This window comes from Oryx dammah, unplaced genomic scaffold (assembly GCF_014754425.2).
Source record: "Oryx dammah isolate SB20612 unplaced genomic scaffold, SCBI_Odam_1.1 HiC_scaffold_8, whole genome shotgun sequence".
Taxonomy (NCBI): domain Eukaryota; kingdom Metazoa; phylum Chordata; class Mammalia; order Artiodactyla; family Bovidae; genus Oryx; species Oryx dammah.
The window spans coordinates 18,096,532-18,117,956 of NW_024070192.1; the positions used below are offsets into that span (position 1 = coordinate 18,096,532).

Below are 21,425 nucleotides of genomic sequence, written 5' to 3' on the forward strand. Positions count from 1 at the left end.
TGCCCTGATGGTTATTTTGGATCTCAACTCACCTTTGAGTTAAGAAAGCTTGTTAGCGGACGTGGCTGTACCAATTCATTATATTTATTTCCCTACCTCACCCTTAAAGTTGCTAATCTGGAGTTTACTCCATCCTTACATTCAGAGCATACTGTTTTGTCTCTCTCCCATAACACCCAGAATGATTTTGCAAAACTATGAATCCTCTTATGTATCTTTTTTATTGTAATAAGATATACATAAGATTTGCTATTTTAAGCACCTTCGAATGTATAATTCAATGACATTATATTCAGTGTTATGCAACCATTCACCACTATCCATATCTAGAAATATTTCATTATCCCAAACAGAAATTTTGTACCCAATAAAAGAAATAACTCCCATTTCCCCTTCCTTCCACTCTCTGGGAACCTCTATTCTACTTTATGTTACTGTGAACTCACCTATTCTAGGTACTTCATATAAGTGGAATCATACAATATTGGTCCTTTCGTGACTCATTCATTAGCATAATGTCAAGATTCATGCTGTACATGTCAGAACTTCACTCCATTTTATGGCTGAATAATATTAATCAGTTGATGGACACTTGGCTTGTGTTCACCTTATCTTTGTAATGAAGAATGGTGTAATGAGCATTAGTGTACAAATGTCTATTTGATTTCCCTTTTCAATCCTTTTGGATATATGTTTAACTAAGAGTGGAATTGCTGTCATATGGTAATTCTGTTCAACATTTTCCACTCCAAACTATCCTACTGAAGCTGCACCATTTTGCATCCCTACAGCAATACACCAGGGTTCCAGTTTATTCACATCCTTGCCAACAGTTGTTATTTTTCTTTCTTTTCTTTTTTTTTAAATAGCCTTTCAAGAAGTTGTGATATGGTATATCACTGTGGTTTTGATTTTCATTTCCCTTGTGACTAATGATATTAAGCATCTTTTCATGTGCTTATTGAACATTTGTGTATGTACTTTGGAAAAATATTTGTTTATGTTCTTTGGAAAAATATTTGTTTAAATCCTTTGCTCATTTTTTTGAGATTGTATTGTCTTGTTTAGTATTGACATGGTTTGTTTTGGAAATGAAGGTTACAGGAAAATGTAACACCCCATTGAACTCAAGTGAATACATTAGAAAAAGGATCATTTTGGTTATGGAGTAAAAACAAGTATTTAGTGTATAATTAGTTCTTTCTTTCATCTCTTGCATTTCTTTTTTGGAAGATCTCATTCTGAATGCATATGTTGAGAGGTAGATGGGATTGTTTTCACAACTGCCTAAAGATAGATACAAACCTCAGACTACAGTAAGAAGTTAGAAATACTCAAATAATTTTTTTATGCCTTCTCTGCTTTCACAGTTGTGATCCACACAGTCAAAGGCTTTGATGTAGTCAATAAAGCAGATGTAGATGTTTTTCTGGAGCATGGAAAATCCCAAATTTGAGGGATCCCCAGATATAGAATGAAGGATCTCTTGACACCATGGACTGGAAAACAGCTTCTTCTTTTCTTTTTTAAAATTAAGATCCACAGTTTTAATTTAGACTACAGAGTTTGAGAACTTTAAAAAGATTCGTTGTCTCTGCCTTTCCCCTTTCAGTTAGATAGTGTTCCAGGTCATTCTCTCTTAATCTGGGCATTTAAAGGTCCATTAAAGCTTTGTGTTGTGATATACTGCTGCAAGCAAGCTTCCTTCCAAAAGGTAAAAAATTAAAAGAATATTCCTGAAAGACGTGGTTTTCCAATTGGATGATTATGTACCGTTGAGGTGGGAAATAGATTCTGAATATATAGAATCTTACTAAAAACACACAACAACCTCCTTGTTGCAATTTTTCAGCAGCTGAATTTCCTATATTATTTTATCTGTCTTGCTTTCTATTTGTGCAGTCTAAAATACCATGAGAGGACATACTTACTGACAGGTCAACCTGAAAGCTGGATGTTTTGCAAACCATTGTATTAAATAATGAAGTTGAGGGTCCTTATCAAAATCTGTCAGAGCCTGGAAATATTCAATAGTTGTTTTATTGCAAAAGCTTTTAAATTCTGCTCAGGTTCTGAACTGATCCCTAAGTAGGTAGAGTTCTCCAACCTGTCCTTTCCTAGGGCACCTACAAAATTAAAACCTAGAAAAGCTACTTTCTTGACTCCTGCTTTGGAGCGCGGAGTAAGGGAGGTTCCCCACTTGTAAGGCTCTACCTCTGTTTCAAGGATTTTACCTCTGATCTGGAGTCCCACTGCTTGTCTGGCTTGATGATTTGATTCTCTCTCTTCCTCTCTCTTTTTAACAGACATTATTTTTTAAATATTTATTTATTTATTTATTGGCTGTGCTAGGTTTTCATTGCTGCACACAGGCTTTTCTCTAGGTGCGGCAAGTGGGGGGCATTCTCCAGTTGCAGTAATCAGGCTTCTCACGGCGGCTTCTCTTGTTGCTCTAGGGCCCTTGGATTCAGTAGCTGTGGTCCCTGGGCTTAGTTGCCCTGCCGCATGTGGGATCTCCTGGGACTGGAGATCAAACCTGTGCCCCCTGCACTGACAGGCAGATTCTTAACCACTGGACCACCAGGGAGGTCCTAGACATTATTTTTAAAAAAAACGGTTTGAGGTTCACAGCAAAATTGCATGTAAAGTATAGAGAGTTCCCAAATATTCCCTGCCCCCATACATGCACAGTGTTCTCCCTATCACCATCCATACCAAAGTGGACCATTTGTTACAATCAGTGAGGCTACACTGGACACATCATTGTCAATCAAAGTCCACAGTTTACATGAGGGTTCATCCTTGGTGTTGTGCACTCAGCTTTCTTTATAGTCCAACTCTCACATCCATACATGACCACTGGAAAAACCATAGCCTTGACTAGATGGACCTTTGTTGGCAAAGTAATGTCTCTGCTTTTGAATATGCTATCTAGGTTGGTCATAACTTTCCTTCCAAGGAGTAAGCGTCTTTTAATTTCATGGCTGCAATCACCATCCGCAGTGATTTTGGAGCCCCCCAAAATAAAGTCTGACACTGTTTCCACTGTTTCCCCATCTATTTCCCATGAAGTGATAGGACCAGATGCCATGATCTTTGTTTTCTGAATGTTGAGCTTTAAGTCAACTTTTTCACTCTCCCCTTTGATTTTCATCAAGAGGCTCTTTAGTTCTTCTTCACTTTCCATCATAAGGGTGGTGTCATCTGCATATCTGAGGTTATTGATATTTCTCCCGGCAATCTTGATTCCAGCTTGTGCTTCCTCGAGCCCAGCCTTTCTCATGATGTACTCTGCATATAAGTTAAATAAGCAGGGTGACAATATACAGCCTTGACGTATTCCTTTTCCTATTTGGAACCAGTCTGTTGTTCCATGTCCAGTTCTAACTCTTGCTTCCTGACCTGTATACAGGTTTCTCAAGAGGCAGGTTAGGTGGTCTGGCATTCCTATCTCTTTCAGAATTTTCCACAGTTTATTGTGATCCACACAGTCAAAGGCTTTGGCATAGTCAATAAAGCAGAAATAGATGTTTTTCTGGAACTCTCCTGCTTTTTCAATGATCCAGCGGATGTTGGCAATTTGATCTCTGGTTCCTCTGCCTTTTCTAAAACCAGTTTGAACATCTGGGAGTTCATGTTCACATATTGCTGAAGCCTGGCTTGGAGAATTTTGAGCATTACTTTACTAGTGTGTGAGATGAACCCTTAAAAAACCTGGCTTTTCTTATCTAACTCATCTTAAATATTGGGCACCAGAGGGAAATCTATCAAAGGTTTCTGTTGGAAAATAAGCTGGGGGATCAAGTGGTCTAGTTAATTTTATTTATTTATTTATTATTTATCTGACTGTGTCTCGTCTTAGGTGTGGGACTTGGGATCTTTTGTTGTGGTGCATGGATTCTTTAGTTGTGGCACTTGGACTTAGTTGCTCCACAACATGTGGGATGTTAGTTCCCTGACAAAGGATGGAACCCACATCCCCTGCCTCGAAAAGTGGATTCATAACTACCAGATCACCAGGGAAGTTCCTAGTCTAGTGTTTTATTCCAGCTCTTGTCCAAGATGATCACCAAATTTCTGGCTTTTACCTTTTCTTGGTTTCACTTTTCTCATCTGTAAAATAAAGGGTCTAGTTAGATAACCTTTAAACTTCCTTCCAACTCTTGAGTTATCCTGACTCCACATCACCCTCTTTAACCTAGAAACAATAATCTCTGTCCTTGTCATTCAAAGATTTAGTAATGTTAATGAACTGCCAGAAATAAAAACTTGTTGAATTCCCCAGGAGAGATTCATTTAATCAGAGTGAGTAGGTAATGGAGTATTACACTTATTTTCCATATGGTAGTTAAATGGAAATAGTTATATACCATTTATGCATTAGCAAATATTTATGCAATTAGAATGCCCAACAATGGAATTACAATAACCATAAAATAAGGTTTTGGTTTGCCCTCTTATAATGCCTTCAGAATAGATTCCAAATTCTTATAATCATTGTATAACACTGGAGTTATAGATAAGATTGGGGAGAGTTAAGAATATATAATTAAAATTACTTCTTGAAAGCTTTTTTAACAATTTTTATTTTTCATAAAATTAGAATATAGAACAATTCAAGTTACTAGAACCATAGAATCACAGAATTTTAGATCTGTAAGGGCCCTTGAAGATCATTTCACTATATCCTCAAATGTACAGGTTGTTCAGTCACTCAGTCATGTCCAACTCTTTGCCACCCCATGGACTGCAGCACACCAGGCTTCTCCGTCCATCACCAACTCCTGGAGCTTGCACAAATTCATGTCCATTGACTCAGTGATGCCATCCAACCCTCATCCTCTGTCGTCCCCTTCTACTTCAAACTTTCCCAACATCAGGGTCTTTTCCAATAAGTTGGCTCTTCACATCAGGTGGCCAAAATGCTGGAGCTTCAGCTTCAGCATCAGTCCTTCCAATGAATATTCAGGGTTGATTTCCCTTAGAATTGACTGGTTTGATCTCCTTGCAGTCCAGGGGACTCTCAAGAGTCTTCTCCAGCAGCAAATGTATGGGTGAAAAGTCCAAATCACAGAGTGAGTGGTACCAGAGCTGCCTCTAGAGCTCACGTTTATTTGAACTTCAGTCCCTTGGACTGCAAGAAAATCCAACCCAGTCCATTCTGAAGGAGATCAGCCCTGGGTGTTCTTTGGAAGGAATGATGCTAAAGGGGAAACTCCAGTACTTTGGCCACCTCATGCAAAGAGTTGACTCATTGGAAAAGACTGATGCTGGGAGGGATTGGGGGCAGGAGGAGAAGGGGATGACAGAGGATGAGATGGCTGGATGGCATCACCGACTCAATGGACGGGAGTTTGAGTGAACTCCAGGAGTTGGTGATGGATAGGGAGGCCTGGCATGCTGCTATTCATGGGGTCGCAAAGAGTCAGACACGACTGAGCGACTGAACTGAACTGAACTGGTGGTATAGTGGTTAAGACGCCACGCTTCTGCAGCAGGGACATGCATTTGATCCTTGGTCAGGGTAAAATCCCACATGTGTGGTGGGTGTGGGGTGGAGGGGGACAAAAAAAAACCCAAAAGACAAAACTCATGTTTCCCACAAAGATTGCCTCCTGGAGAAAGGGATGTTTACAAGATCACAGTCACTTTGTTTTTAATTCTAGGTCTGTAGTTAAGCCTCTTAATAATCTCATAATTATCTATTCATGTAATCATCATCATCGATCCCTGAGATAATTTCCTACTATGTAGCGTAGTTTTCCTCTAAAGGAAATCAGTCCTGAATATTCATTGGAAGGACTGATGTTGAAGCTGAAACTCCAATACTTTGGTCACCTGATGCAAAGAACTGACTCATTTGAAAAGACTCTGATGCTGGGAAAGATTGAAGGCGGGAGGAGAAGCGGATGACAGAGGATGAGATGGCTGGATGGCATCACTGACTCAATGGACATGAGTTTGAGTAAACTCCAGGAGTCAGTGATGGACAGGGAGGCCTGGCGTGCTGCAATCCCTGGAGTCGCAGAAAACTACTGAACTGAACTGATGAAGCAGAGTGCTGCTATCTTTTTGGAAGTGATCAGTAAAATGTGGGTCAGATGGGACTACATTAGTACAGTTTTTTGTTGTTATTTTTTGAAATGTATTTGTTTATTTGACTGTGCCTCAAGGATTGCAAGATCTCAGTTCCCTAACCAGACAGAAGTTGAATCTGGGCCACGGGAGGGAAAGCCCGGAACCTTAATCACTAGACCACCAGGAAATTCACAGTACTTTTTTCTTGTTTTAAGATATAAAATTTAAGTTTTTGAAACCAAAATTTTAAAACATACATGGTACCAAATATTTCATTTGCATACAATTTCATCTTTTATCTAGATGTTTTAGCATCATGTAGATCCCTTTCCATTATGGTTTATCCCAGGATATTGAATATAGTTCCCCATGCTATATAGTCGGACTTTATTTTTTGTTCATTCTATATGCAAAAGTTTGCATCTATTAACCTCAAATTCCCAATCCATCCCTACCATTCTCCCACAACCAAAAGTCTGTTTCTGTATCATAGATAAGTTCATTTGTGTCATATTTTGTTTATTTATTTTCTTTATTATTTATTTATTTATTAGCCACACTGATAGCGTGCAGGATCTAAGTTCCCTGCCCAGGGATGGAACCTGTGCCCTCTGCAGTGGAAGCATGGAGTCTTAACCACTGGACCGCCAGGGAAGTCCCTGGGTAATATTTTAGATTTCACATATAAATGATGTCATACGGTATTTGTTTTTCTCTTTCTGTTTTTTACTTTCCTTAGTGTGATGATCTCTAGGTCCATCCATGTTGCTGCAAATGGCATTATTTTGTTCTCTTTTATGGCTGAGAAATATTCCATTGTACATATGCACCACATCCTCTTTATCCATTCATCTATTGATGGACATTTGGGTTCTTCCCACAACTTGACTATTGTGAGTAGTGCTGCTATGAACATAGGGGTACATTTTTTTCCCCCTGGATATATGCTCAGGAGTGGGATTGCTGGATCATATGGTAGTTCTTTTTTTAGTTTTCTGAGAAACTGCCATACTGTTTTCCATAGTGGCTGCACCAACTTACATCCCCACAAACAGATAAAAGAGTTCCATTTTCTCTACAGATGGGATGTATTTGATTGCTGTTATTTTTGCTCCCTGTTAGCCAGATCAAGAAGAATTTCACCATCCTATTATTACAGTAAATACGACCTCAGCTGAGAACAATGCTTCCCAGAGCTTTGGACAGGGAATTTTGAGATCAGAAAAGATATTATTCTCCTTTTATTCCAAGACTCAGAGAGGTGATTTGCTTTGTCCATGACCACAGAGCTGTTAACAACAGTCCCAGGACCAGAACTTTGACCTCCAGCCTCCCAATGCTTTCCATGACAATGAAATCAGCATGATTTGCTAGTGACTGTATCCTTCTTGCTCTTAGAACAATCTTCTCAGCAAAAGTCTGCTTGATTTCAAACGATGGATATTCTTCAGTGTTCATTTGGCTGAGAGGACTAGAACTTTCCCTTAACGTCACTGCTCTTCAACCACAATGTGTCCTCGTAATGCCAGCCAGCTGTTTTTCAAATATATTCAAAGTGTTAGTAGATGAGAGAATGTGGACATAGAAATGCAAGTCTGTCTACACTTTTAGAAAACAAGCGTCTATTGCACTAAACACTATCATCATATACAAAAGGCTAACCATTATGCAATTTTACCTCTTCTGGTCTAAGGATGAAAAACTAGGAAATATCCTGATGGACATTGCTCACCTAATAGTTGAGATAATTATGACTTTGATCCCACCACAGATTTCACTTCAGTTTTGCAGGATTCCTAGTTGGAAATAAAACCCCATACTTCTTAGCTTCTGCATCTTAAAGACAGACAAGCCTGGCTTCCCGCAACCTTTCAAGTAAGAGGGAGAGATCATGGCCATTCTCACAGTAGTCATGGTAACTATATAACCAGAAACTTAACTAACTCATAATAACTGTGCTGTGAAATAAGTGTTTTAGCAGCCCTTTCTGCAATTTCTCCACTCCTGAAAAAAGATGGCATAGCTTTGAGGCTGCATGAAACTGGGTGTGGAATAAGGATGGAAAGTAAAGACTTTGTACGTGGAGACAACGTGGTTAAGAATGAAATATTCCACGGGTTGTTTTTTGTTTCCTTAAAGATTTGCTGGAGGGACTTCCAAATCACTGGTGGTCCAGTGACTATGACTCTTCGCTCCCAGTGCAGGGGGCCTGAATTCGATCTATGATCGGGGAACTAGATCCCACATGCCACAGCTGCAACTAAGACTTGGTACAGCCAAATAAACAAATAAAAACAAATTTTTTTTAAAAAGGTTTGGACTTCCCTGGTGGTACCGTGGATAAGAGTCTGCCTACTAAAACAGAAGACATGGGTTTGGTCCCTGATCCAAGAGGTTTCCACATGCTGCAGGCAACTAAAGTCCATGGGCCACAACTGCTGAGCCTGTGCTCCAGGGCCTGCGAGCCACAATTAGTGAACCCCTGGGAGGCAATTGCTGAGCCCAGTACTCCCTGGAGCCTATGCTCCACACCAGGAGGTGCTACCACAGTGAGAAACCTGTGCACTGCAGTGAAGAGGAGCCCCCAACTAGCCCCAGCTGGAGAGGGCCCACGAACCTAAGATAAGTAAGGGAATGTGTGAGTGTAAAATCACTTCAGTTGTGTCTGACTGTTTTCCACCCTCTGGACTGTAGCCCATCAGGCTTCTCAGTCCATGGGATTCTCCAGGCAAGAATATTGGAGTGGATTGCCATGACCTCCTCCAGGGAATCTTCCCGACACAGGGATCGAACCCATGTCTCATGCATCTCCTGCTTTGGCAGGCAGATTCTTTACCACTAGCACCGCCTAGGAAGCCCCAGATAAATGAATAAATTATTTAAAAAAAAGATTTGCTGAAGATCATACTTTTTAATGGGGTACAGATCAATGATGGGGATTTTACATCAATGCTCACAAGAGCCAGTTGCAATTGCTAACATAAGTATGACTCTGAGACAGTAATTTTTCCTGCAAACTATATTTTTGGGGAGCTTTTTTGCCCACTAAATTCATGTGCATACAATATAAAAACAACAGATTGATTTAGAAGGCCTAGTTATAGTTACTAGAAGAAAAGAGAAGTAATGATCTCTTGAACTAAAACTCAAAGTCAATTATTTGGTATTATGTAGAGTAAATCAAGACTCTGGTATTAAAGATTTCCACCTTAAAATTTTTTTCCATCTTAAAAAAAAAAATCAAGACTCTGGTAAAAAAAATTTCTACCTTAGGGACTTCCTTAGTGGTCGAATGGTTAAGAATCTGTCTTGCAATGCAGGGAACACAAGTTCAATCCCTGGTCAGAGAACTAAGATCCCACTTGCCTCAAACAGCTAAGCCTGTGTGCCACAACTAGAGTTGATGTGCTGCAAGATGCAAGGAAGACCCTGCATGCCACAACTAAGACTCAACAGGACTCAACACAGCCAAATAAATACTAAATTTTAAAAAAGTGTTAAATTTTTTTTTAAAATGTACCTTAAAAAAAATTCTCTTTCCCTCTCTCCATTGTTCCTGAAAATTCCCCACTTTTTAACGGATCATCTTGATATTTTACTTACTAACTTTTATGCCTAACTAACTTTATTTTTGTGAGTGGAGTAAATTCCACCAATTTTGGAGCAGTTTTGGCATACAGATAAAATCCTCAAATAAACAGTACTTGGATGGGACTTGCCCACGTATGATGTGGTTTTGTCTGGTCATCTGTTCTGATTTAGGAGAAAGGAGGGCTCCCAGTGATTAGCCCCGGTGGGAAGCTATTTTCTGTACTAGTGAGCGCTGCTCAATGATCTTCAAAGGGAATTAAGGGGATTGTGGTGATGTGGTTTGCAGGTCACCCCCACTGGATATTAAGATCAAACTGCGCCTGGAGAGTTCAACTGCTTTTGTTTACCCAGTACGCCCAGCCTCACATACCCCCCATCTTGATTATTTATTTTTGTTTGTTGAGCTTTCTTTTTTGGCTCTAGGGAAATATCAAACACTGGGCAGGGAGAAGGGAGTTGTATGGATCATGACCTTGATGTATTGTTTGACCAGTGCACTATTAGAAAACATTTTCAGGAATTGCCCATGCTGGGAGAAGTTACTAAAAAAACTGAAGCTTTCCCCCCAACACCCCTCCGAAGCCATGCTGGTTCTGCAGCTCTGTGGCAAGCCACGGAGTCGGGGTTCTGTTCCACAGGATGGGGTTTGTTAAAGTTGTCAGGAACAAGGCCTACTTCAAGAGATACCAAGTGAAATTCAGAAGAAGGCGAGAGGGCAAAACTGACTACTATGCTTGGAAACGATTGGTAATCCAAGATAAAAATAAGCACAACACACCTAAATACAGAATGATTGTTCGTGTAACGAACAGAGATATCATTTTTCAGATTGCTTATGCCCATGTAGAAGGAGATATGATAGTCTGTGCAGCTTATGCTCATGAACTCCCAAAATATGGTGTGAGGGTTGGCCTGACAAATTATGCTGCGGCATATTGTTCTGGCCTGCTGCTGGCCCGCAGGCTTCTTAATAGGTTTGGTATGGACAAAACTTATGAAGGCCAAGTCGAGGTGACTGGAGATGAATACAATGTGGAAAGCATTGATGGTCAACCTGATGCCTTCACCTGTTACTTGGATGCAGGACTTGCCAGAACTACTACCGGGAATAAAGCTTTTGGGGCCCTAAAGGGAGCTGTCAGTGGAGGCTTGTCTATCCGTCACAGTACCAAACGATTCCCTGGTTATGATCCAGAAAGCAAAGAATTCAGTGCTGAGGTACACCGCAAGCACATCATGGGGCAGAACGTTGCAGATTACATGCGTTACCTGATTGAAGAAAATGAAGATGCTTACAAGAAACAATTCTCTCAGTACATAAAGAACAACATAACTCCAGACATGATGGAGGAGATGTATAAGAAAGCTCATGCTGCAATACGAGAGAATCCAATGTATGAGAAGAAGCCTAAGAAAGAAGTTAAAAAGAAGAGGTGGAACCGTCCCCAAATGTCACTTTCCCAGAAGAAAGATCGGGTAGCTCAGAAGAAGGCAAGCTTCCTTAGAGCTCAGGAACGAGCTGCTGAGAGTTAAACCAAACCACAATTTTCTATCAAGATTTTTCAAATAAGACAATAATAAACTTATTGAACAAGCAAAAAAAAACTGAAGAAATATATACATTTTACCTTAATTTTCACTTCTTTCTTAAAAATGTTTATTTTTGGTTTACAAAGATAACCCTGCTTGGTGTAAAGAAGTTAGACAAATAGGTTAAAGAAAAAGAAAAAGGAAAAATATCCCTAGAAATTCCATCAAAGCCGTAAATCTTTCTCTTCTATGCATATGTGTACACATATACACACACACACATACACAAGCATGTATGCTAATTTTCTTCCCCAGATCACAAAAATAGAAACACTGGGACATATTTGAAAATGGTAGTGGTACTATCTCCATGAAATGGTGCTTAAAGATTATTTTTATTTTTAGTATCTGTTCTGACAATTGTGAAATTACAATTCACAATTTATGTAGACGAGTTCATATGCTATCACATTCATGTACATCTTTGTGTACGTGTGTTTCATTAGATTCAGAATTTATAAAAATTTTATCCTCCCTTTGGGGATTTTGGTTACTACATTGTTTCTTCGAAAAATATAAGAGATCGGGACACACTATGATCTAAATGACAACCCACTTCAGTATTCTTGCCTGGAAAATCTCAGGGACAGAGGAGCCTGGTGGGCTATAATCCGTGCGATCAAAAAGAGTCAGATACGACTTAATGACTGAGCATGCATCCCATTTTCACCAGACAATATTTTATGGATATCTTTCTATCTGTAGACTTAGAAGGATATCTATCTTCCTATGTCTCTATCTAGCTACCTGTAGAGATCTTTAGTCCTTTGAAGCATTCCCTTACACAAATGTTCTATAATTTATAATTAACCCTCAAATTTGTTTGATTATAAACGTAAAACATTTTGAGACACTACCGAAATACACAAGGTAAGTTTCTTCCCCCGGTCCTCCCCACTCCCTTCCAGGAGTATCCACTGTTGATAGTTTGGTATGTATCCTTCCAGACTTTTTTACTTTTGATACAAAAAAAAGCAAGCAATATACAGTTTTTAATTTATTTTTACAAAAATAAGGCCATTGTAATGTGTAAGATGATTCTGCAGCTTACTTTTTCCAGCCAATATCATGGTACAACTTATATCAGGGTACATAGTCTTTTTAAATGACTTCGTAGTATTCCAGTAGTATGGGTCAGCTTTTTGTTGATTTAACATTTAGGTTTTCCCTCCAATTTTCACATTTTATTTTTGTTCACTTGACTTATTAACTCAATGATAAAGTCATAATAGTGGAATTTCTGGGTTGAAGAGTAAGTTCATTTAATATACTGATAAACAAGCCAAAATGCCCTCCAGGAAAGTTCTATATACTATTTTACATCCTTACAAAAATGCAGAGAGGATCTATTGTCTGGGAATAATTTTTTTCTTCATCAATTTGGTCAGCAATAAATGTACTTCCCTCGTTGATTTTATTTCTATTTCTGTGATTACTGATAAGGTTAAACATATTCTCATATGTCGTGACCATTCAGTTTTTCTTACACTCATTTCAATAGAAATGATTGGCTTTCTCTTATTAACTTGTAAAAGTTCTTTCTATATCAGAGAAATTAGTTACCTATCATATGAGCTGCAAATATTCTTCCAATTTGTCATTTGTCTTTCAAACTTGTTTATAGTAATTTTTGCCATATAGAACATACAGAAATTGCCTTCATTTCTGTGTTTTTTTGTGTTTGGTCAAGTTGATCAATCTTTTTGTTGTTGTTGTTCCAGGGCTTCATGTCAAGCCTATAAAAAGAGACCCCCACACCCCAGGATTATACAAAGTGCTACCATATTTTCCTTCCAGAACGCTCATACTTCCATTCTTCTGCATTTAATCTTTTAATCCATCTGGAATTCATTTTTGTATAAACTGTGAGGTATGAGTCTAGCTTTAATTTTTTTCCCAAATAGTTAGCACTTGTCCCAACAACATTTATTGAACAGTTGAATAATCCATATTTTCTGCCCTGATTTTTATTGTCTTATTTAGCAAATACTAATTTCCCAAAAAGGCTTCGCTGGTGGCTTAATTAGTAAAGAATCTGCCTGCAAAATAGGAGACCCAGTTTTGATCCCTGGGTTGGGAAGATCCCCTGGAGAAGGAAATGGCAACTCACTCCAGTATTATTGAGTAGAGAATTGCATGGAGAGGGGGGCCATTTGAGTCTACTTTGGACTCCGTTATGTTCCCTTGTTTTATTTACTGTTTAATTCCTGTGCCAATAACACACTGTTTTAATTTCTATAGCTTAAAAATATTTTCTAGGGGATTTCCAGTCAGTCCAGTGGTTAGGTCTCCAGGCTTCCACTTCCAGGAGCATAGGTTCAATCCTTGGTAGGGGGAAAAAGATGTCACAAGCTGTGTGGTGTGGCAAAAAAAAAAAAAAAAAATCTAGGGTTTTGGTAGGGCTACTCCTTTAAAAATACTAGTTTTTATTTCTGCAAGTTTTAAAAAATTTATTTTGTGTTGGAATATAGTTGATTAACAATGTTGTGTTAGTTTTAGATGTACAGCAGAGTGATTTAGCTATATATATATATATGTATATTTATACACACACATGTATCTATTCTTCTTCAAATTCGTTTCTCATTTAGGTTATAACTCCATAAGTTTTTAATCGAATTGAAATTCATATGACATAAAATTAACCAATTTAAAGTAAAAAATTCAGTGGCTTTTAGTAGATTCCCATTGTTGAGTAAACAACACTTCTAAATAGTTCCCAAACATTTTAATCACCCTAAAAGGAAACCCCACCCTACTAAGCAGTTTTCCCTCCTTCCCCCATCCATAAATTTTTAACACAAAAAAATTGATCTTTTATTATACAACCTCAGATTTCCTGTCTACTGTGTATTAAGGAAGCTTAAAATTTAAGCCCAGGTTCAGGATCATGGAGAAGACTTCCCTGATTAAGGCCTTACTCCAGCATGCCTCTGCATACGCCCAGCTTGCTTCTTCATCCCCAGCCTCCCAAACTCAACTTGGATTCTGTTGATCTATTAAACTGCTTTGTGATTTTCCTAAAGCATCTGTGACATTTTTCTCAAGCAACTCCTTAATAATCTTGTAAACCCACTTTTTTTCTCTTCTCCAGTCCACCCTCGGAGCATCCAGCCCTGGATTTACAGTCACATTCTCATTAAATTCTTGTTGATTGATTGTTATAAAATTTTCCATATTAGACTCAGCAGGGTCCCTGGAGGCTGTCCGGAGCATGATTTAAATGAGAATTAAGAGGGAATTAAACATACAGTCTTTTACTTTCAGATAATATGAAACAATTAGCTGCCATATATAAGTGCCTATTTACTCTCCTGTCATACACGTTGTCGGAGAAGGCAATGGCACCCCACTCCAGTACCCTTGCTTGGGAAATCCCATGGGCAGAGAAGCCTGGTAGGCTGCAGTCCATGGGGTTGGGAAGAGTCGGACACGACTGAGCAACTTCACTTTCACTTTTCACTTTCATGCATTGGAGAAGGAAATGGCAACCCACTCCAGTGTTCTTGCCTGGAGAATCCCAGGGACTGGGGAGCCTAGTGGGCTGCCATCTATGGGGTTGCACAGAATTGGGCACGACTGAAGTGACTTAGCAGCAGCATACACATTGTCTCTTTTAATCCTTACAACAATCTGCAGTGGGGGTTTACTGATGATGTATATCCACAGAGGTAAAGTAACTTCCCTAAAGTCCCTGGGCTGAATGTCAGATTCAAGCTTGGATGTCAGGTTCCCCTCACTATCTAGCACTTTCTAGCATGCTGTGTTGTCCCCACAGATCAACCCTCCTTCCGGGGAATGGCTACCCATCCTAGTTCACTTCCACTGTTACAGTCAAGTTTCCTTAGAGGAAACATCTAAGCACGCTTCCTGAGGTATATGATTAGGACAGCCAAGGAGTACCAAAGAAACGCCCCTTTCCTCATACAGGACTTTACTTCATGCCCTGGCTAAGCTATCAGGGATCAGTGTCACCCTTGCTTCATAATATTCTGTGTTCTGAATGGAGTCCCGTGCTGGCTGACCCAGCTGTTTTTTGTTTGCTTGGTTTGTTTTCTATTTATTTGGCTGTGCTGTGTCTTGGTTGTGGCACGGGGGACCTTGGTTACGGCATGTGGGATCTACTTCCCTCACCTGGGTTGGAACTCAGGCCCCTGCATTGGGAGCACAGTCTTAGCCACTGCACCACCAGAAAGTCCCTGGCCCAGCTGTTTTAGCTGTCTCCTTGGCTAGAGCTGGAGCTCCTATCTGCAGCTGAAGCCTCAACTGCAAGCCTGGGAGACATCATTAGCCTAAGGGGATGTTTGGAGTGCCATCTCTTCTCAATCTGCTCATCCGGCATCCTCTAGGAAAGGTGTGAAGCTCAGGGATGTCAGAGAGCACTATTTGGAGACATTAAGTGTAAACAAATCAGAAACATGTGGACTGGCTTCCCTCAGAAGAAATTCACATTTTAAAGTGGAAAGAAAAATAAATGGGACAACAATCAGCTGGGCTTGGAGTATTGCAAGGCAGGGTTATAGTACCTCAGCAAATCCTAATCACACAGCCCCGGCCCCCCACCCCCACAGGTGCAGAAAGACAGCCCACCTCTGGGCTGGTATGGTCCTGGGTCTGTGTTCTCAGGAGACAGAGGCCCCAGATGTGAAAGCAGGAGGCGTGGGTTCATGGTGCAGCAACACCACTTAGCACCCCATGTGACCTTTGTGACCTGCAATACACCTGGTCCTAGTACATTTTGTCTGTTAAACAAAGAGGAGGTTTATGATGATAGGATCTTTCTTACCTGATGAAGTTTTTTATGACATTATGGTTACAGTTTAGTTCAGTTTAGTTGCTCAGTCGTGTCAGAGCTCAGTCGTGTCAGCTGCTCAGAGCTTAGTGGCTCAGCCGTGCCACCCCATGGACTGCAGCACGCCAGGCTTCCCTGTCCATCACCAAATCCTGGAGCTTGCTCAAACCCATGTCCATTGAGTCAGTGATGCCATCCAACCATCTCATCCTCTGTCATCCTATTCTCCTCCTGCCTTTGGTCTTTCCCAGGATCAGGGTCGACTCCAGTGAGTCAGTTGCTCGAATCAGGTGGCCAAAGTATCAGAATTTCAGCTTCAGCATCAGTCCGTCCAACTGATTTCCTTTAGGATTGACTGGTTTGATCTTCTTGCAGTCCCAGGGACTCTCAAGAAACTTCTCCAATACTACAGTTCTAAAACATCAGTTCTTCGGCGCTCAGCTTTCTTTATAGTCCAACTCTCACATCCATACGTGACTACTGGAAAAACCATAGCTTTGACTAGATGGATCTTTGTCAGCAAAGGTTACAATTTGCTGTAAATTATTAAGTCGTTATTTAGCTGCATGATAAAGACTTTGGAGAGATAATGAGTAATGATAATGACCAAATTTGGTCAAATGCACTGACAATTTGAGGCTTCCCTGATGGTCCATTGGTTAAGACACCGATCACACTTCCATTGCAGAGAGCATTGATTCAATCCCTAGTCAGGGAAGCAGCATGGCCAAAAAAAAAGAAAAAAATGTGCTGACAATTTGTAAAATGGCTATAAGATTTTTCCTTCATGGAGATTTTAGATAAACACTAATTTCAATAACTATTTTTATTAGATAACCCTTCATCATACTGGCCTCCTAGGTGACATACTCTGTCAATAATAACAGGAACCCAATCCTGGGGGCTATGTATGAGTGTATTTGGTGGATGGGAGTATGTGTGTAGTATTGGGAGTAGTAATGAGCTAAAAGACCTTAATACTGGAAGGAAGATAAAAAATCATTAAGTGCAATTTTCTTATTTTCCAGGTCAGAAAAATGAAGCCCAGAAGGACAAAGTAATTTGCCTAAGGTCATACAGCAAACGGCTGAAGTAGGGTTCAGACTCAGCTTTTCATTCTTTTGACACACTTGTTACTGTTCAGTTGCTAATTTGCATCTGACTCTTTTTCGACCCCATGGACTATATAGCCTGCCAGACTCCTCTGACCCTAGGATTTCCCAGGCAAGAATACTGGGGTGGGTTGTCATTTCCTTCTCCAGGGAATCTTCCCAACCCAGGGATCAAACCTTCATCTCCTGCACTGGCAGGTGGATTCTTTACCACTGAGCCACGAGGGAAGCCCCACACACTTGTTGGCAGTTTCCCAAACTGCAAGATACAACCCATTAGTGAGTTGTAGAATCAGTTAGAGGTGTATTCAGCACTGAAAAAGAAGAGGTTCTACACATGTCCTCCTACCTGCTTCTTCCTCTCTTCCTTGCCATCCTATGTGTGGTTGAATTTGCTCCTCACCATGTCTTCTCACAAGACGTTCAGGATCAAGTGATTCCTGGCCAAGAAATAAAAGCAGAATCGTCGCTTTCCCCAATGAATTGGAATCAAAACTGGTAACAGAATCAGGTACAACTCCAAGGGAAGACATTGGAGAAGAACCACGCTGTGTCTCTAAGAAGCCTTGCACGTGAGGTGGCACACATATTTATGCTTGTGTCAAGGTCACTTGGGGCTTCCCAGGTGGCACTAGTGGTAAAGAATCTGCCTGCCTATGCAGGAGAGGTAAGAGATGTGGGTTTGATCCCTGGGTTGGGAAGATCCCCTGGAGGAGGACATGGGAACCCACTCTAGTATTCTTGCCTGGGAAATCCCATGGACAGAGGAGCCTGGTGGGCTACAGTCCATAGGCCTGCAAAGAGTTGGACACGACCGAGTGTCTGAGCACACACACAAGGTCACTTAGATCTTACCATATTACTCTGAGAACATCACTACTTTCTGAACAGCTGGACATGTTTTATTGGGAAAATGATCTTTCTCTTTGTGTTAGTATTTCTGCACTAGCACTTTGGCTCAGTAATAAATATGTGAGATCTTTTGTTGGGGAAAAAAATAGAAGAGAATCAAATAGTGCATAACCAATAGGAAGAGTAAGTACATATTGCCTTGAAAAACTTTTGATGCACTTATATATTTTTACTGTCTGAGCCACCAGGGAAGCCCAATGCACTTATATATTTTTATAAATATATGTTACCTGGGACATACATAAGATATATTTCTTGCTGTGGGTTACAGCTTTTGTTTATCCATTTTATTTATTTTTTGCCTTGCCATGCAGCATGTGGTATCTTAGTTCTCCAACCAGGGATTGAGCCCACCCTCTGCAATGGAAGCATGGAGACTTAACTACTGGACTGTCAGGGAAGTCCAGGTTATGGTTTTCAAAAGTCTAAAAAACTGATACTCTAAAGGGACATGGTTCTGCCCTCAGGTTCTTATAGTCTAGTAATTCAAAGAAAGAATAAATGCATATGAACTAATTCCTATCTACATTTCACACGTACACACACACATTTTACTTGCTGTTTAAGTATGTGCTAATGATGACGTCTACATCCCTCTAAAAAACATTTTGCTTAGTAGCTAATTATCTATCCTTAAAACATCTTAAGATATTTCACTCATGTTTTACATACTACACACTTATCTTTCATAACAGGATTGAACAGTCTCAAAGTAAATTGACATTTATAACCTTCTCTTGGCCCACATTGCCGTAAACCCCAATCTATCCCCTGCTGCCCCAAATCTCCTCCTCCTTCAGTCTTCTTCCATCTCAGAGATGACATTTCCTGTCAACCTTGACGACATGTTCTTCTTCCCCTTCTCATAGCCAATTCGTCATCAAGACTGACCTCACACTGCTACTCCTAAGAAACACTTCTGTGTGCTTTCGTGCTAAGTCGATTCGCTTGTTTCTGATTCTGTGCAACCCCATGGACTGCGGCCCACCCAGCTCCTCTGTCCGTGGGGATTCTCCATGCAGGAATGGTGCAATGGGCTGTCATGCCCTCCTCCAGGGAAGGCACACATCCAGCCCCATCCAAATCATCACCAGCCTTCTAAGACAATTGCAATTTGCTCCATCCTGGCCACTTTAGCCCTGTTCCATACAACATCCCAGAATGAACTTTCTGAGAAATCAGCTGAATCATATAACTCCGCTGCTTAAACTGGCTTCTCCTTAAGTTAGGATCAAGCTCCAGTTCTGAATGTGATATACAAGGGTGTGATGGCAGGGTTGTTCTGCTTCTCCAACCTCATCTTGACACCCTCTTGCCTTCACAAGGCTCCCTCACATGATCTTAGGTTTCTTCCTTAGGGCCTGGGGGCTTTCAGTTTTACCTGGAATGCAACACCCCCCACCCCCGCCCTTGCTCAAGACTCTGTCTCCCTCATACATACACCAACCTTTGATTCTTTTTCAAAAAATTAAAAATAAAATAATTTATTTGGCTGCACAAGGTCTTAGTTGGAGCATGCCAGATCTTTTTTAGTTGTGGCATGCAAGATCTTTAGTTCTCTGACCAGGCCCCCTGCATTGGGAGAGTGGAGTCGTAGCCACTGGACCACCAGGGAAGTTCCTTGATATTTTCTAACTTTTATCCCTTTGTGTGGATTTTGTGGTCAGGGTTCTGACTTTGAGTGTTGATTCTTCCATATACTAAGGGTGACCATTAGCACGTGAGGTTATTGTTGATTCTCAGCATTTCTCATTTATGAAACGAGACAGATGAGTACCTCACAAGTTGCTGTGAGAATCCAGCAAGATTAGATCCTGGCGTGGCAACTGACATGGAGCAGATGCTCAGGAAACACTTACTTCCGCTCACTGCTCGCCTGTCCCTCACCTTACTCTGCTCTCCTCCATCTGGGAGGCAGGCCATCCCACTTCCTTCTCTACTTGACTAGGTCCCTCAAGGTCTCCCTTACATGTCTTCAGGGAGCCCCCTTCAGCGGCCCCGCCCTTGGTGGAGGCTGCTCCTTTCCAGTCTTTGAAATGTACGATGCTGACAGTTTTTCTGTTTTGTTTTAAAATCTTTTATGCGTCTGTCCTGTTTCTCCAACTGGACTCTAAGCTCTTTGGCCGAAAAGTTCCTACCTCAGGCTTCTTGTGCACCTCACAGCACCTGGCTCAGCCTCCTGCATGAAAGTGAAGTCGCTCAGTCGTGTCCGACTCTTTGAGACCCCATGGACTGTAGCCTACCAGGCTCCTCCCTCCATGGGATTCTCCAGGCAAGAGTACAGGAGCAGGGTGTCATTTCCGCCTCCTGCATAGAGTTGCTCAACTCGAATACAGCTAACACCTGTGAGTACCCACAGGCTACCAGACACTGTGAGTGGCTTTCATGTTCATTATAGCCTGACTTAATATTTTAAAAAATTAATTTTGTTGAAGTATAGTTGATTTACAATGGTGTGTTAATTTCTGCTTACAGCACAGTGATTCAGCTATATGTATATATGCATTCTTTTTCATAATCATTTCCATTATGGTCTATCTCAGGATATTGAGTAGAGTTCCTGTACAGTTATTGTTGTTGGTGTTCAGTAGCTAAGTCATGTCTGACACTTTGCAACCCCAGGAACTGCAGCACGCCAGACTTCCTATACAGTAGGACCTTGTCGTGTATCCACTGTATATGTGATAGTTTACATCTGCTCATTCCAGACTCCCAGTCCATCCCTCCCTCACCTCCTCTCCACTTTGGCAACCACGAGTCTGCTCTCTGTGTCTATGAGTTTTCGTTTCATGGATATGTTCACTTGCATCGTGTTTTAGATTCCACATGAGTGACGTCATATGCTATTTATCTTTCTCTTTCTGACTTACTTCAGTTAGTATGATAATCTTTAGGTCCATTCATGTTGTAAATGGCACTGTCTCATCCTTTTTTATGACTGAGTAGTATTCCATTGTATTATATATGTACCACATTTTTTTTATCCCTTCATCTGTTGATGGACATTTAGGTTTTTCCATGCCTTGGCTTTTGTGAATAGTGCTGCTATGAACATAGGGGTGCAAGTAACTTTTTGAGTTATAATTTTGTCTGGATATGTGCCCAGGAGTGGGACTGCTGGATCATATAGAACTCTATCTTTTGTTAGCTTCATTTTTCATGAGAATCCTACCAGTCAAGTCATGATGCCTGTTGTGAGAACAGAGGCTCAGAAAGCTTAATAATCTGCCTAAGGGCACCCAGTTAGCAAACAGCAGTGTTTTTTTCTCTCTGGTTGATAGCATGGCAGAGAAGATGAGGAACAAATACTTATTAGTGCTCTTTCTACTACATCGTGTTGCCTTTCTCTG

The 21,425-nt window shown here is 40.6% G+C and overlaps 1 protein-coding gene and 1 pseudogene across 1 annotated transcript; both read left to right on the top strand.

The window, feature by feature from the left end:
* Positions 1–10,247: 10,247 nt before the first annotated feature.
* On the top strand, positions 10,248–11,262 carry LOC120867019 (60S ribosomal protein L5-like). The gene has a single exon (XM_040245130.1). It carries the CDS (start codon positions 10,309–10,311, stop codon positions 11,200–11,202), a length of 894 nt encoding a protein of 297 aa, XP_040101064.1. The 5' UTR covers positions 10,248–10,308; the 3' UTR covers positions 11,203–11,262.
* Positions 11,263–17,567: 6,305 nt separating this feature from the next.
* Positions 17,568–17,723, top strand: LOC120867020 (annotated as a pseudogene).
* Positions 17,724–21,425: the final 3,702 nt, after the last annotated feature.